Raw genomic sequence first — 17,156 nt, 5'->3', positions numbered from 1 at the left:
GCTTAGTAAACGTTTTCGAAACGCCATCATTCATCATCCATACTTCACATACTACTTTCTCGGTTACCAAATAACGTACATCCCACCAGGAGTACCGTTATTATTATTAAAATATATACATTCAGAACAGATCAAGCCGTGGGAGCTACCGATTATTCTGATAATTTCAACATCATCAGCTCCTTTTGGAGGCACGGGATCAAGAGTTTGATCGAACAATAAAATTCGTTTTTATTTTCTATACATAACGTCGGTTGATCCACTAATCCTACCATTCTACTGCATTTTTTAGTCCTTATCTAAAGTTTCTATAAAAATTCTATAATGATGATGATATCATTATTAGGTTAATTTTTTTATTAAAAAAGTTAAAAAATAAAAGAAAAAAATCTAAGCATAATGGGTGATGTCATGAATCTAAATAAATTTATATTAAACTTAAATCTCATTAATTAATTATTATTACTAAATTTTATTAATAATTATTTTAATTATTAAAATTAAATAATTTTAAATAATTTTAATTAATTATTTTGAATTAGGGATGGCAATGGGCGAGAAAAAACCCGTGACCCGCGGGTACCCGATTCGTAATGGGCGGGTAAAATCATAAAATCATACCCGCGGGCACGGGTACGGGTACAAAATTATACCCGCCAATGGGTCGCGGGCGGGTCGCGGGTACATACTACCCGTCGCGGGTAAAACCCGATCCGCTAATTTATGAGACTTTTTTTAATTTATCCGCGAGTTTATACATAGAATTATCAATTTAAAAGGGTTTTTACTTGAAATGCAATAATGATTAAAAATACAATATTATATATAAGTAAAAAACTTGACTTTCACATCATTTTACACGTGTTATTGGTAAATATTGTTTATAATTAATAAAATTTCCTAATTTTTCTAATTTTTTTTTTTAACAAAGTTGTATATTATTATTACCCGCGGGTTTACCCATGGGTCACGGGTATCCGCGGGTCACGGGCATGAGCGAAATATTTTTACCCGCGGGCGGGTAACGGGTCTCTACGAGCAAAAAAACCAGCCCGATGGACGGGTCGCGGGTATATAGAACCCGTGCCCGTTACCCGCGGGTGCCATCCCTATTTTGAATTGAATACGAGAATGTATAAAATTTAGGCAGAAGAAAATCAATTCTAAATTTATATTTTAATTTACTCTTTTAAAATAAAATAACAACCAATAGTATCTCTTATGATTGGATGTGGATTGTTTAATATGCATTTTAGGTGTTTGATGAAATGTTCAGCTGACGAGTTTCTTAGTCGGACTCCGTGGTTCCACGGGTCATTAAACTAAATAACTTTAACATTTACGTTAACTTAATACCTACAATATATTATTAAACTGTTTCATTTAAACAAACATGTGGTTTCACGGGTCATTTCACTAGTTGTATGTATTTATCTTGTTTAGAGGTATTTAATATTTTTAGTTTGAAACCGTTTATAACTAGAATAATTTTTTATTGGACATCACATTTAACTCGAATAATTAACCGAACTCAAATTGAAGTTGTAAAAATTTAATTTCAGTTTTCGGTTTTGAAAATTACAACTATAATTTGATTGAAATCGAATTCAATTTATACAAATATTAAATAGATATATATTACAATAACCGTTGGATCGCATCACAAAAATAAAAATTATTTTATTAATAGGAGTAACTTACCTCTAGCTAATAGTTATGTCAATCAATCATTCAATCGTAGCTCCTAGTATACATGATCCATTGCTAAATTGCTACATTACACTTTTCCAGTGCCATGGGAGCTACCGATTATTCTGATAATGTGAACCTTTTTAGGTGCTTTTGGAGGCAAAGGAACAAGAGTCTGACCAAACGATAAATTGTCACCATCATCAACAAAGGACTTATACTCAGACCATGCCGTTATAAGGTGCGATGTAAGAAAAACATACCTTTGAATATGATCCATGCCTGGCGCAAATTTAAACATCTGAAACAAGTGATATTTTTGGTTTTATCTTAATTGATTCGATTTCGAATGAAGAATAAAATAAGAGATACCAATTAGGGCACACAAAGATTTAGAAACCGGCTTAAACCAAAAAAGATACTTTAATGGAATGCAGACATTTTTGCAAGAGAATTAGGATTTTAATGTAACAGAGAATAAGTTGCGTGTGTATATATTAGTTGAGTTATATCATTAATATAGTTGATATAATTGAAATTTCGATCGATTAGATGAAAAACATATAACGCTGAAAATACATTGATCTAAACAACACACAGATATATGGTATAACTTATATGCATATGCATACATATAGAACAAAGATTAGACATCTGTAACCTAAATTGAAACAACAATGAATTGAACATTAATCATACAACAACGAAAATGTTTGAAAAGAAAGCAGAAGTTACCTGAATGTATATGAAAAGTGTGAAACTGTACACTTGTAAGTTGTAACTAGATACTGCACAAGTCCCCAGCACAAAAAAAATGATAATCATTAATCAACAAAAGAATTTATAATTGAGACATTTTAATTTTGGAATGATTTGGATCTCAAGTTGTAAAGGTTTATATAGAGAAAAACTTAGGTGTGAACACACAGATTTGGGGATGGAATATTCTGACACGTAGAAGCTTGTGGTAACACGTTTTTCATGTGAATCTGTGATTTTTGGGTTGGGCTTTGCAACTTATTGTTACATGGGCCATTGTCAAATAAATAAACAAAAATTAATGTAGCTACGTTCAAGCGTATACATGTAAAAAAAACATCTTTGTGTTAGGATATTAGGACCCAAACAACGCTAATAATTCTACAAAATTACTAGCCGAGTAGTGATTCTAATAAGATCATTCAAACCCACTTAATGAACGAAAGATAATAAATGCGAAAATGTAAAGAACGACACAAGATATAACGTGGTTATATGCAATCGTTGTGATTGCTTTAGTTCACGGACCAACTAGAGATAGTTTTATTACTGAGAATTTGTGTGTGGTGTGTTACAATTGCATACAATGAGTTCTATATATAGGAGAAGACAAGAACACCATGACAACTAGCTAGGAATCTTCATCATGTCAAGTAATCATCTTATTTATCAACTAGTCATGCTTTACACCCTTGAATTATCATGATCACAGCCTCAATTCAAGGTGTAAAGTACACACTTTGCACCTAAAGCAAAAGGTTAGTCAATAAAATACGGAACCCTTTTGAGCAACTTGATCAACTTGCTGATTTCCAGGTCGATGCGCCGCATCTCATGGGTGATGTGCCGCATCACCTTGCTTTCCACGTTTCAGATTCAAGAAATCGCGACTGCAGGCTCAAACTAGCACCAGATGCGCCGCATCAGTGGAGTGATGCGCCGCATCTCTGCCCTTTGATGCGCCATACCAGCTTGAAACACCGCATCCAAAACCTTCGGCATAAAACGCTTGATGAATGCGCCGCATCCATCATTGGATGCGCCGCATCGATGCTCAGATTCATATTTCTTGTTTGTTTAACGTCTCCATACTACAACACTTTGTTATTCTTTTTATTTTATTTTATTTTATTTTTTATTTTTTAAAAGCCAAACATCTTTGAACGTAGTTATTCTACTTTTACAAAGGCAATATTTTAATCTAGCCCACTTATTATTTATATTTTATTTTATAATCACGATAATTAAATTCTATATTATATATACTCATTGAGTTAGACTTGAACTTGCAATCACTTTTTTAAAGAAAAGTATTTAGAATCACTGGCACGGTAATGACCCATTCACTCGATCATTTTCCACGCACATACGTGCTTTCGGGCGAAAATTCGAACCGCATTACAGAGACTCAATCCTTAAACCATGCCGAGGGGTAGGCGGAGCAAGCCAAAATCCTGAAATGCGGGTCGGTAAAACCTTCCGGGGGTCACTCCATAAATCGGGTAAATACCCTGAAACGTTTTATGGAAATGAGACTCAAACTTGAGATCTCCCACTGTCATTCAATACACAAGGTGTTGGGCCAGAAGGATGGGTACAAAAATCAATTGGTAAGAAAAAGTTTACACATTGCAATTTACGTAGATTACTTAAATTTGATTTCCCTTATTAATAACAAAGACTTCTTACCTTTTTTTTTTTAACGGCAAGACTTCTTACTTTGATTCCAAAGGGTCTAATTACTAAAAAAAAAAAAAAAAAAAAAAAAAACCTAAAGGGTTTTAAACTCTAAAAACAAGCTACTCTTATATATATTGTAAATGTTAAATCATTTTATCGTAAGAGTTGCTAAAAGGGATTATCACCAAAATACCCTTTTTTTTAAGCTTGTTGACTGACAGCCCTAAAAGAAAAAAGTTTGACAATTTGCCCTCGCAAGGCGCAAGACACCTTGCGTCTTTGCGACCTTGCGTCTTTGCGATCTTGCGACCATGCGACCTTGCGTTACTGACAAAACGCAACAAAGAGACTTGCGTCCTTGCGTATTGCGTCTTGCGACTTGCACCTTTGCGCCTTGCGTCTTGCGTCTTATCCAGATAAGATTTTCATGATTTCGTGGATAAGATTTTGTACGATTTTTGTACTATTACGGATAACTTTTTCAATTCATATAAGGTATTACCAGCTCTATTTTCACTTCATTTCCACCATTTCAACATAAATCATATAATTTCAAGCGTCATTAAGGTAACTTTCTTTATTTTAAATAATGAGTTTTAGTGATAATGAAACCTTTGTTATTCATATATGTTGTGGTGGTTCTTTTCAATTTATTAATAACTTACCTATGTATTTGCCTCTAGATTGTTTTAGAACACGATTAAAACTCCCAGTTGCTCCCCAAAAACTAATTACTCGAAGAATATTGTTAAAAAATGTTCTTAGAAAAATTAATTTGCCACCTAATGCTCCTGTTTCAATGAGATATGTTGTCGATAATCTTGTTTTTGATATTACTGATGATTATGAAGACTTTCGTGATTTTCTACAACATGCAATATCAAATGCTCCTATTAATATTTACATTGTCGACAAAGTTACAATGCATCAACTCCCAGAAAACTTACAGTCAGTGCAAATCCTACCAATACACAATGTCCATCAAAACCTACCAACACACGATGTCCAACAAAACCTACCAACAAACGAGGAGAGCACAAACCTTCAGACACCCAATTTGGAAGAAGCACGACCTGAAGTACCACCTCCAAACACAGAAGAGTTTGATTTCTTCAACTATGGAGTTGAGAACGTATGTAAAATTAAAAAAACAGATCACCCTTTTGAATCAGTTGTCGCGTCTAGTGCTTCGGAGGAAGAAAATGACAGAGAAGATCAAGATGAAGATGAAAATGAAGAAGAGGAAGAAAAAAAGGATGTATTCTGGAATATGCCACTTTTATTGAGTGAGCATGACCAAGAGACTGAATCTACGAGCCAAATAACAACCAGTTATAGAGTATCCGATTTGATTAAAGTTCGACAAACTTTTTTAAACAAGGATGATTTTGTAAACCATCTATACACAAAATGTCTTGAAGAAAACTTCCAAATTAAGCCTGTAAAGTCTGACAAATCTCGATTCACTGCTAAATGCATGTTGCCAAATTGTGAGTGGAAATGTAGTGCATACAAAATACGCCACACTGACAACTTCATCGTAAAGAAATTGCATGACGTACACACATGCTCACGTACCCAAATTATGGGAAATAATAAACATGCTTCCAAAAAGGTGTTAGGAAGTATTCTGATGGAATCGTTCAAAGCTGCAAATCGAGACTATAATCCAAAAGATATACGTGATGATGTTGGCAACCGTTTTCGGGTGAGCATTTCTTACAATCAAGCATGGAGAGCCAAGTGTCATGCAATAGAGATGCTTCGTGGCAGTATGGATGACTCGTTCCGAATGCTTCCCATTTATCTTCATAACATTAAGATTCATAACCCAGGAAGCATGACAAATGTGGTGACTGACAATGAAAATAGATTCGTGATGTGTTACATGTCCTTTGGCGCAGTTGTAAGTATCACTCATCCTACAATTGTTTTATCTTAAACTAATAGCAATCTCATTTGATTTGTTTGCGTGCAGATTCGATCATTTGTCCAAAATGTTCGCCCTATTATCATCGTTGATGGTGCACATTTGAAAGCTGGATACTTGGGTACAAATTTAGTCGCTGTTGCAATGGATGCCAATAACGGAATTTTGCCATTGGCTTATGGAATTGGTGAAGGCGAGACAAACGAGGTTTGGTCATGGTTTTTTGGCAATCTAAGAGATCATTTAGAAAGTTGTGGTATGAGTAATCGTATGTCAGAGATTACCTTTATTTCTGATCGTGCTCCTTCAATAGCACATGGTATTTCAAATGTGTTTCCTGAAGCCTTTCACTCTTTTTGCGCACGTCATCTATTCATGAGCATAAAAACGATGTCCAACAAATTCAAATATTTTGAATGGCACTATTGGAAAATGGTTAAGGCTTATCGTTTGTCAGATTTTCAAGATCATGTTAGTGTATTTCAACGAAGATTAAAAGCGTCTCACAAGTATCTAAATGACGTTGGTTTCAACAAATGGTCCAGAAGTCATGCTGGTCATGTTAGGTATGCATACCTTACTAGCAACAGTGTAGAGTCTATTAACGCTCTATCCAAACATGCTCGCAAACTACCAGTTTGCATGTTATTGGAATTTTTTCGCGCTTCTATACAGGATTGGTTTTTCAAACATCACAACAAAGCAGTTAGTCTCACTTCAACGGTTACTCCATATGTTGAACGTAAATTAGGTAAGAGGACGAACAAATCAAGAAGATGGCAAGCATTTCCATCGACAAACAATCTAATAGAGGTGCGTGATGGAAGGAAAAACGGCCTCGTTAATCTAGAAGATAGAACATGTACATGTGGGCAATGGCAATTATCAGGCATACCTTGCGGACATGTATTGGCAGCAGCACGACTCTTCGGAGTGGAAGATGTTACATGTTATGTATCACATTGGTTCTTGTCTCAAACTTATATAAATACATATTCCGAACACATCCTTCCTTTGCCCCATCGATCCGAATGGTCCGATCCAGGGCCCAAGATCTTGAAAATCGTAAAGCCCCCAATTCAAAAGAAAAGAGCACCTGGACGCCCAAAAAGTACCGATCGGATTCCATCTCAAGGTGAAGAAACTGAAAAGAAAGTAAGAACATGTACTCGTTGCAAGCAAGCAGGTCATAACCGAACAACATGTAGCGCTTCTTATGACCTAACCGGTGAATCTACTTCTCAGAGGTTTAAAAAAACAGCCTCAAAATCAAAGTCAAAGTCGAAAGAGAAAGTCGAACCTTCGCAAGCTTATCAGTCTCAATTTTATCAAACGTACGATTTAGACCAGAATTAGGGGACCAGAATTAGTTGCTTGTTTATCAGTCTCAGTTTGTTGTTTATCAGTCTCAGTTAGTTGTTTAAATATGTGTCATAAATTGACCTACATAGAGACGCAAGAACGCAAGAAAAATCTTGCGTATGTCATCAAACACACGCAAATACGCAAACAATAACTTGCGTCTGTCTTTAAAAAAGACGCAACTTTTCAAACAATACCTTGCGTATGTCATGAAACATACGCAAGCACGCAAACATCAACTTTCGTATATCTTTTAAATACGCAAGAACGCAAACAAAACCTTGCGTTCCTTCAAACATACGCAAGAACGCAAACAAAACCTTGCGTAAGCCATTTAAAGAGACGCAAGGACGCAAACAACACCTTGCTTCTGTCAAAAAACCAGAAGCAAGGACGCAAAAAAGTCCTTGCGTCTGTCCCAGATTATTTACATACAAAAATTACATGTTTTACCTAAAAACTGTATAATAATTACATCTACAAGTTAACTAATTAACAACCTTTGGGTCCTCTGGGTCCTCTGGTGGTGGTGGTTCCTGTGTATCAAAGCGTGCACGGAAGAATGTTCTTGCCATTCGAATTCTATAGTCCTTAGCAGCCTTTTTAGGATCTCCAATGTTGTCAATCTGATCCCAACCAAAAACTATCCTCTCCATATGAAGGCAGACCCAAACACCACAATCACCATGGCCACCACTCTGCATTGGCACATACGGTGCATCCTCGATCATCAACTCTACATCTTCTCTGTTCTCATAATAGTCAACAATTTGTGAGTCCTGCTTCTTGTTAAAGTAATCAATAGCCTTCAAATATAACGGCAAGTTGTCTGATAAGTTTTTGAAGACAGCCTCGAGTTGACCTTTTTTCAAACAACCCTTTAAACTATCATAGACTAATACTCTCTGTTCATCTAAGTTCAAAGTGAGTAGTATAAAATGTTCAGGATCTGAAAAATGTACTGGAATCAAAATCTGCAACAAAAGAAACATAAAAAGTCAAGAAGGCAGGACGCAAGGTTGACCTTGCGAGACACGCAAGGACGCAAGGTAGACCTTGCGTCAGGAGCAAGGACGCAAGGTCTACCTTGCGGGTGGACGCATGGACGCAAATTTTACTTTGCGTCCATAATGAAGACGCAAGGTTAATCTTGCGAGGGTCGCAAGGACGCAAGAGAGTGTTTGCGAACGGACGCAAGGGCGCAAGATTTGTCTTGCGCCTATTACAGTTTACTCAAAATGTATAGTTTATATATAAAAAAAAGGACTAACCTTATCACATTCAGCCCAGGATGGATAAAGGTCATCACTACCATCCCCAAGACCAATCAAATACATATAATCTGGGGGATTGAATTTAATGATCCCCTCTGCTTCAGGATTAGATGTATCCCCCTTCTCCTCCTCATTTTGAGTGTCATCATCATAAAAGGACTTGAATTCCTCCAGTTGATTGAGGAAACCCAATGGCATAATCGTCCATCGAGAACTACATGTATAATCTGCAATCGGAAACTGAGGACTCGAGGACATCTGGCTAGCTCGGGGCAGAAACCTCTGCCGAAATCTCAACAGGAAGGTAGCCCATCCATCAATATGCTATAATCAGATCAAGTTGATTATGAATGTTATAAAGCTAAAAACAAAACAAAACAAAACATGCATAAGTTTATAATTATTAACAAACTTACTATGTTTTCCAAATAACCAGAAAATGCAATTCCCAATAAACGTTTCCAAAACTCAGTATCAAGGAAGAGGAAGGTTTCATTTTGGAAAATGAACATGCAACGCGTATCTTGCTTATTGAGGATTAGTGATTTCAAATCTTTTGCTGGCCCCACATGCTTCCTTTGATCTCTCCATGCACTTGGTGGTGGTGGTTGCAAAGTTCCTTGATCGTTTATAAATTTATCAACCATTGACCAAATTTCCTCCTCACAAACCCAATCCTTTTCCTTCCTTTTTCTCTTCCTTTCCTTTTTCTGAAAAAAAAACAATTAGTAATAAAGACGCAAAGACGCAAGAATTGTCTTGCGTCGGTGTAATGCAAACGCAAATACGCAATACAGTTCTTGCGTCCATCAGTGAAGTATACGCAAAGACGCAAGGTAATCCTTGCGTCCAACAATGAAGAAGACGCAAAGACGCAAGGTGATCCTTGCGTCATTCACTAACATCATGCTGGTCTGCTTGTTTTTCTGCTTCATTAACCAATGGCAAATCAACTCCTTGCTCAATCTCCTCAGACACCAGAGCCACGTTCTCATCTTGTTTATCAACAGCTTTTTCAGCCCCTTTTTCAGTAGGCTTTTCAGTTTCCATTGGCAACACATTCTCAGCTTCTTTAGTCCCTTGATGAGAAACTTTCAGCCTTTTTACTCTAGAAGCTACTTCGTCAGACAACTGTATATAATATATGAGTCATCAAACATACGCAAGGACGCAAGATATATCTTGCGTATACCAAGACGCAAAACGCAAGGTCTTATAAACATCAGGCGCAAGGACGCCAGGAAAACCTTGCGCCTGGTGAATGTTATAGATATACCTTCTCCAATGGTTTTCTGTAGCCCGGTGTTGTGAAAGGGGAATTTAAAAAATGAGTGGGCCTTCTTTCTCTTTTCCCACGTCTAACAACCCTCGGAGATGTATCATTGTCAGAGAAAGATCGAGGATCCACATATGCATCCTCGTTATCAGCATACTATAATGAACAAAACGCAAAAAATAAGAAAAGTAGCCATACGCAAGGTCGCAAGTAAGTCCTTGCGTCTGAGTTAGGGACGCAAGTACAACCTGCGCCTAAATTACAAAAAGACGCAAGGACGCAAGATGGTACTTGCGTCTGATATAACATCAGGCGCAAGGACGCAAGTAAAACCTTGCGCCATCATAACAGGCAAGACGCAAGGTCGCAAATAAAACTTGCGCCAATTTACCTGATGTTCCTGGTGTTCCTGTTCTTTCAAACGTTTTTCATGATCATCAAGCTTCTTTTTACAATCAGCCAACTCCTTTTCTTGATCATCCACCCTCTTAGTCAACATATTAACCATACGCAACAATTCCTGCAATTTGTTGCCTTTTTGTGTTGGATGAGGGTCCGAGGTCTGCTCTGACTCCTCCTGCAATAATTCCTTCAAACTGCCACCCAACTCCTCTTCAACTTGATTATCATCTTGTGTATTTTTCTCGTCTTCAACAACATCTCCTTGAAAGTAAGAGGAACTCTGGATCCACCATTGACAACCTCTCTCTGTCTCAGATGGGTGCAGGGAACGAAAAGGTCTTTTTCTCTTCGGACAATCATCCTGAAATGAAGTTATATTAGTAAAAACAAAAGGACGCAAGGACGCAAAAGTAATTTTGCGTCTAGACGCAAGAACGCAAAGATCATCTTGCGAATAGACGCAAGGACGCAAGAGTAAACTTGCGATACACGCAAGGACGCAAGCATGATTCTTGCGCCTGTAACAAGAATAACCCACGGTTCACACGCAAGGACGCAAGGTGTAACGACCCGGAAATTTCCGACCAAATTTAAACTCTAATTTCTATATGGTTCCGACACGATAAGCAAAAACCCTAAAGTTGACCCGCATTTTTTTTCGATCGTTCTATACTTATAAGATTAATATTTACATAAATTAAAACTTACCAACATGATAAGTAATCCAAATTGTCGAGATTTATATTTCCGAAAAGAGTTTTACACAACGTTTGACCGTCTAGTTTGACCGACGATATCACGAACTATACAATATATGATAATTATACGTTTGCGTATATATATGTATATATACATATTTAACATGATTAATGAATGTTTTAATATCTTATTTTGTATCAAAAACTATAAGTTATAAGTATATTTTGAAACTACTAACTTAAGTTTTCAAAACGATAACTATACGTAACGTTATTTGACATAAATACTTAAGACTTATAATGTTTATACATATATCGTATAAGTAATGTATTTACTCACTTTTAAGACTTAAATACATAAAATCATATAAGTGTATTCACAAAAGATAGCTATATTTGAATCCTCATTCCATTTTTCACAAAATTTCTATACGTATATCTAGAGTATTTGTACTCGTATCATACCTATCTTCTATACGTATTTACTATTGGTATATACACATCAAATCACCACCTAACCAGCCCTTGTTACTACCCTAGGTATAAGGTAATTGCTTTTGTATTATTGTTTGACAAATACATAAGATTACAAACTAAAATTTTGTCATGTTATCCTTAAAGATCACATTTTTAGGAGTATATATGTATCATCATTTTGATTCATTTACTACTTCAATCTCCTAGCTAAAACACACACACACTTATAACCCTTAAACACCTTCAACAATTCAGTAAAGTTCTAAGAAGATCTAGCCTCAAAAACCTTACATAAACACCATAAGAAAACCATACAAAAACACTTCAAGAAAACCTTCCAAGAACACCAACTTACTTCCAATCTTTCATCCACTTCTATCACCCTTTTGATTCTAGCTTCTTACTCCTCTTTTACAGCAAACTTATCCAAGGAACTTGAGGTAGAATCTATGTTCATAACCTTGTTCGATTCATATATATATAGCTATCTTATTTTGTGGTACAAAAGTTTAACAACAAGAACATAGTTTGAATGTTTTCAAACTTGTTTGCAAACTAAATAGATCCTTCTAACTTAACTTTTAAAATACTTCAAGACCTGTAATATAACTTAAATATATGCTAATTTAATAAGGTAAAACTTGGTTTTTCAAAGTATAAGTATTTTTAGAAAAATGGTCATTAAATGATTTTTTTTTTGTAACAAAATGTTTAACTTCATATGTTTCACTAATGTTTCACTTATGCCGTATGATTTTGAATACAAACCAAGGTATTTACAGTTCATAGTCTTAAAGAAGAACTCGATCCAAGAAGATGGCAATTTGAATCAACGAAAACGGACTTGTAACGAAGAAACTATGACCGAAACAAAATTGGTTATCCTAGATCATTTCAACTACGGGATCAATTGGAAAAAAAGATATAAATCACATATTTCTAAGATAACATGATATTTTATATATATGTACTCATAATTCAATTTCATATGGTTCAGGATCACCCGTAAACAACACGAGAAGATTAATCATAAGATCCCATGATTGTACGCAACACGTCATTTGACAACACCGGTACTTTATGTACGCAACACGTCATTTGACAACACCGGTACCATGGGTCAAGATTAATCTCGACCAACACATATACGATGGGGTTTTATGGGAGTTTTATTTATTTCGTTGGGGGTTTATTTATTGCGGGTATATTAAACATCTAAAAATGAACCATTAAAATTGAATTACTAACATCGAAACGCTAACTACGGACTAAGGAATTATTCAAAGTATTAAAAGTATTATAAATATATATACGAGATGTTTGTTTAAAATGAAAATATATTGATATATTATATATGGATAGGTTCGTGATATCAACCGGAAGACCAAGTCAAAAATATATATATCTTCGAGACAACAGTGAGTATATAGTCCCACTTTTAAACTCTAAATATTTCGGGATGAGAATACATGTATTTTATGTTTTACGCTATGGACACAAGTAACTGAAAAATATATTCTACGTTGAGTTGTACCACTGGCATACTTCCCTGTAGCTTGGTAACTAATATTTACAGCGGTATTGTAAACGCGAATCCTGTTGATAGATCTATCGGGCCTGACAACCCCAACCGGACTGGACGACCAGTATTCAACGGTTGCACAGTACTTCGTTTCGTGACTACACCTTGGTACGGTGTAGTAAGATTTCATAATAAAGGGAATATGCGACGTGATTAAATGTTAAGTATGGTTACCAAGTGCTCAACCACTTAGAATATTTTTATTGAAATGATTATATACGAAATCTTGTGGTCCATTGTTATAACGCTGCTAGCATCAAACCTATATATCTCACCAACTTTATGTTGACGTTTTAAAGCATGTTATTCTCAGGTACGAATTAAGTCTTCCGCTGTGCATTAGCTCATGTTAAGGATACTACTTGGGACCATTTAAGCTATGATACAAGGACGTTGCATTCGAGTCATTGAAGTTCATTAAAGACTATTGTTATGAAAATGGCAGATTAGATCATTTGGTTGTTATAAAATGTTAGGCTAATATGTCAACTCTCGATGTAATAATAGATTGCCTTTAAGAAATAAATGCAACGTTTGTAAAATGTATCATATAGAGGTCAAGTACCTCGCGATGTTATCAACTATTGTAATTCGTTTTTAATCTATATGGACGATGTCCGGATGATTAGTTTCGGATCCTTTCAGTTGGTATCAGAGCGTTGGTCTTAGCGAACCAGGCCTTGCATTAGTGTGTCTAACTAGTAGTTGTTAGGATACATTAAGTGAGTCTGGACTTTGACCGTGTCTGCCTGTCAAAAGTTTTGCTTATCAATCCTAGTCGGAAATCATCTGCTTATCATCCTTAGGGAACTGCCTGCTTATCATTCTTAAGTCTAGACACGTCTTACTGCATTTAGTGCATCGATAGTGTATAGACAAAATTCATATCTTAGCGTATCTGTTACTATAGACATTGCCTGACGTATTTCAAAGATTCTCCGTAATTCATGGGATTTTGATATTATATATACATATGTAAATTATGTATTGAAGAGTACCAAACCCAACTCCTATAATCTATTCCAAACCAAAAATTCACTTCTCCGACTATACAAGATGGATTCTTCATCCAGTTCGAATTCCTCCGACTTCGATAGCTACGCCGATATGGATTTCCATTCGAGCTCCGAGAACAGCGTCACCGGAATGGATCAACCAATTTCCCATCATCTATTTTGGATGAATTGGGGATGGGTTCGTAATATACTAAATCTCTGGAGGCAAGAAGAAGGTGATCCATTCCATCCACCAAATTGTCCTCTTAACGATGAACCTGAAGCACTTACCGGTGAACCTATTCGAAACACCATTTTCTCGCTCATTTCTAGAGTATCTCGTCATGATTACATACTATCCCATATTTCGAATCTTGTTCATTCGCTCGTTCCAACCGTCAATCATCCCGGTATAATAGAAGAAGTCAACGAGCTTCGCGCTCGGGTAGTGGCTTTAGAAAATACGGTGCGAAGGTTACAAACACCAGCAGCAGCACCAGCAGCATAATCTATACCACCATCATCAACGCCGACAGTACTCTTGTCACCCCCAAAATCTCAACATCACAATCTGTCTCTCGAATATCAACATCACACGACTCAATATCTGTACTTCGAGTATGATCTTCGTTCTATATATCGTTCTACATCGATTATCTTCGCTTTACGTATCGTATGACGATTATGTAATTTCTAAAGTCTTAGAGATTATGTAATCTAGAATTAACGATAAATCAAATGAGTTTATTATCTTATTGACTCATTAAATCTATGATTATCTCTGAAGAAAATATATATGTAAGTATATTTTCATAAAGATAGTAATTAAAAATTCCTTCGTACAAACTAATAATGATGAAAATATTTTAACGGGTGGGTAGTACCCGAGGAATATTTAGAATTCACATTAATAAGTTATATTGTACATTCTTGAATCTGATTCAACGGTCATTTGTTATTTTACTTACAACCATCGATATACGTATCCGTTCACCCCAGAATAACCATTTCCATTTAAATTTCATATTTGAATTTTTTTTTACCTATCCAAATCCAACAAGTGGCATAAAGAAGAAACATTGGACAATTAAAATGAAATAAAATGTTGATTATAACATATGAAACTAAACAATTCTTCAATTTTGCCACTTGATTTCATCCTAAACCTCATTTGTACTTCGACAATTATAATCCTCATTCAAATCTTTTCATGATTCTTGAAAACACCTCGATCGAGAAGTTGAACCAGCCGCACCTCGTTTACGGAAGAAAGATTTATGCATACAGTGATGCACCTGAAAAATTTTCGAAACCGAAGTTATAGTTAAAACGTATCCGCGTCGAATTCCTTATCATTCATTATCAAAAACAATCATACGATTCCTTTTCAAGAAGCTAATTTTGTCACAGCTCCACTTCGACTTCTCAGTGAGACTACTCCTATTATAATCTCGATATTTATACTTTGTCCTTTCGACGTTGTTATCGGAGAACCTTTTTCACAACATCATCAGCAGACGTACCAGCAACTCGTTATCTCTTTGGCGAAACCCGCAATCAGTATTTTGAAAATCTCGTAGAAATTCTCCCAGTTATACCGAGAACGACTATCCCTAAGAATTACATTTTTCGAATGTGAAGTTCTGAAAAACATCCTGGACTATGAAGTAGTTCTTGAAATGCTGAAGAAGCAGAAAAAAAAAAAAAAAAAAAAAAAAAAAAAACTGTAAACGACTTTAACAGTCAAAAGTTTAATGATGAAGTACATTGTATTGGTAAAGCTTAGAAAAAGAGGAGAGTTGGAACTGGAAAACGGATTGAGCAAAGTATGAAGGAGGATGTAGATAAATCACAAGAACTGAATCTGCTTTCAAAAGATTCAAACGATTCAGTGCTTGCTGAAACCATTAGTAAAAAAAAAAAAAAAAAAAAAAACCTACCCCTTATCCTAAACCTTTCCCGATGATATTCTTCATCATCATCTTATCTTAGATATTATAAGATATCTTCATATCTTTTGTTATACATATCCTCCATATTTCTGGAGATATTCTCACAACTGTTCTTATCCAAAATCATGTATTTCTCCGTAATATCTGCGTTACAATATAAAAGAAACTGTGTTAGTTTCTAAGTTCTAAAACCTTCAAGTTTAAAATAGGAATGTTTTGAAGTAGTGTTGGGAACTGATACATGAATTAGTATAATATAATGAAACTTGATCAACTTCATTATATTACAGTAAGTCATGTTAAGTTTCTAATGGAATGTGATGATTCACAGTACCGTCATCATGTGCCATGTTACACGGCTCTTACATTCTATCAAGTCTCCAAACATATTAGAACGTATCACCTTGATAGTTCTATTTTTCCGGAATATTCGAGTAATTTAACGAATCAAGATCGTGCCATTACAATTTTATTCTAAAACCAATAGCTAGGTTCATTCCAAATTTTATACCTACGAATTCCGAACTATTGATCGCTTGACTCAAGGACGGGAAGAAGAAACGAAGGGACAAAGTCCCAAAATAGAAATTGGGGTATAGATCACAGCAAATAGGAGAGAATATTAACTATGGATGACAATGATTATGGAAAACAGAAGCAGGAGCATCGAAGTATAAGGAAAGATATCAAACCCAACAACCACCCAGAAACTACAAACCATGTATATCAATACGTATGGCGACGTAAAGACACGGGAGAATTAGAAACATTATAATTCCAAGAAAATCATAAAAGTGAATAGATTCTTCTGGCGGTAGATGGAAGAGAAGAATGAAAGATATAAAAGTTAGAAGTATAACAAAAATCAGAACGGGATGAAGCATTTCAAAGGATACCTTAAAGTAGGAATTAAGGAGAAAGAGTAGAAGATGCGAGTTGTGAAAAATAAGGAAACGAAGGGGTGGATTTATAGTGAAATATCCGACAGAGAAATCGAAACAGATTACCGCATTAAATCAAAGAAGATTCTGATCGCCGAATAACCAAATCTTATTACGTAAGATTTTTCCTAAATCCCTT

The 17,156-nt window shown here is 35.6% G+C and overlaps 2 protein-coding genes across 2 annotated transcripts; one reads left to right on the top strand and one right to left on the bottom strand.

Moving 5' to 3' along the window:
• Positions 1 to 5,050: 5,050 nt before the first annotated feature.
• LOC139852011 (uncharacterized) lies at positions 5,051 to 7,574 on the top strand. Its single transcript, XM_071841259.1, has 3 exons — positions 5,051 to 6,034; positions 6,107 to 6,314; positions 7,465 to 7,574. The coding sequence occupies exons 1-3, from the start codon at positions 5,051 to 5,053 to the stop codon at positions 7,572 to 7,574; spliced, it is 1,302 nt and encodes a 433-aa protein (XP_071697360.1).
• Positions 7,575 to 9,429: 1,855 nt separating this feature from the next.
• Positions 9,430 to 10,879, bottom strand: LOC139851939 (uncharacterized). The gene is made up of 4 exons (XM_071841164.1): positions 10,853 to 10,879; positions 10,362 to 10,733; positions 9,971 to 10,126; positions 9,430 to 9,825 (listed from the first exon to the last, which is right to left on the bottom strand). The coding sequence occupies exons 1-4, from the start codon at positions 10,877 to 10,879 to the stop codon at positions 9,586 to 9,588; spliced, it is 795 nt and encodes a 264-aa protein (XP_071697265.1). The 3' UTR covers positions 9,430 to 9,585.
• Between the last annotated feature and the right edge of the window lie 6,277 nt (positions 10,880 to 17,156).

The sequence above is a fragment of the Rutidosis leptorrhynchoides genome, chromosome 1 (assembly GCF_046630445.1).
Source record: "Rutidosis leptorrhynchoides isolate AG116_Rl617_1_P2 chromosome 1, CSIRO_AGI_Rlap_v1, whole genome shotgun sequence".
Classification (NCBI taxonomy): Eukaryota; Viridiplantae; Streptophyta; class Magnoliopsida; order Asterales; family Asteraceae; genus Rutidosis; species Rutidosis leptorrhynchoides.
The sequence above is the reverse complement of the archived record's forward strand: the minus strand, read 5'-3'. Positions and strand labels throughout refer to the sequence as shown.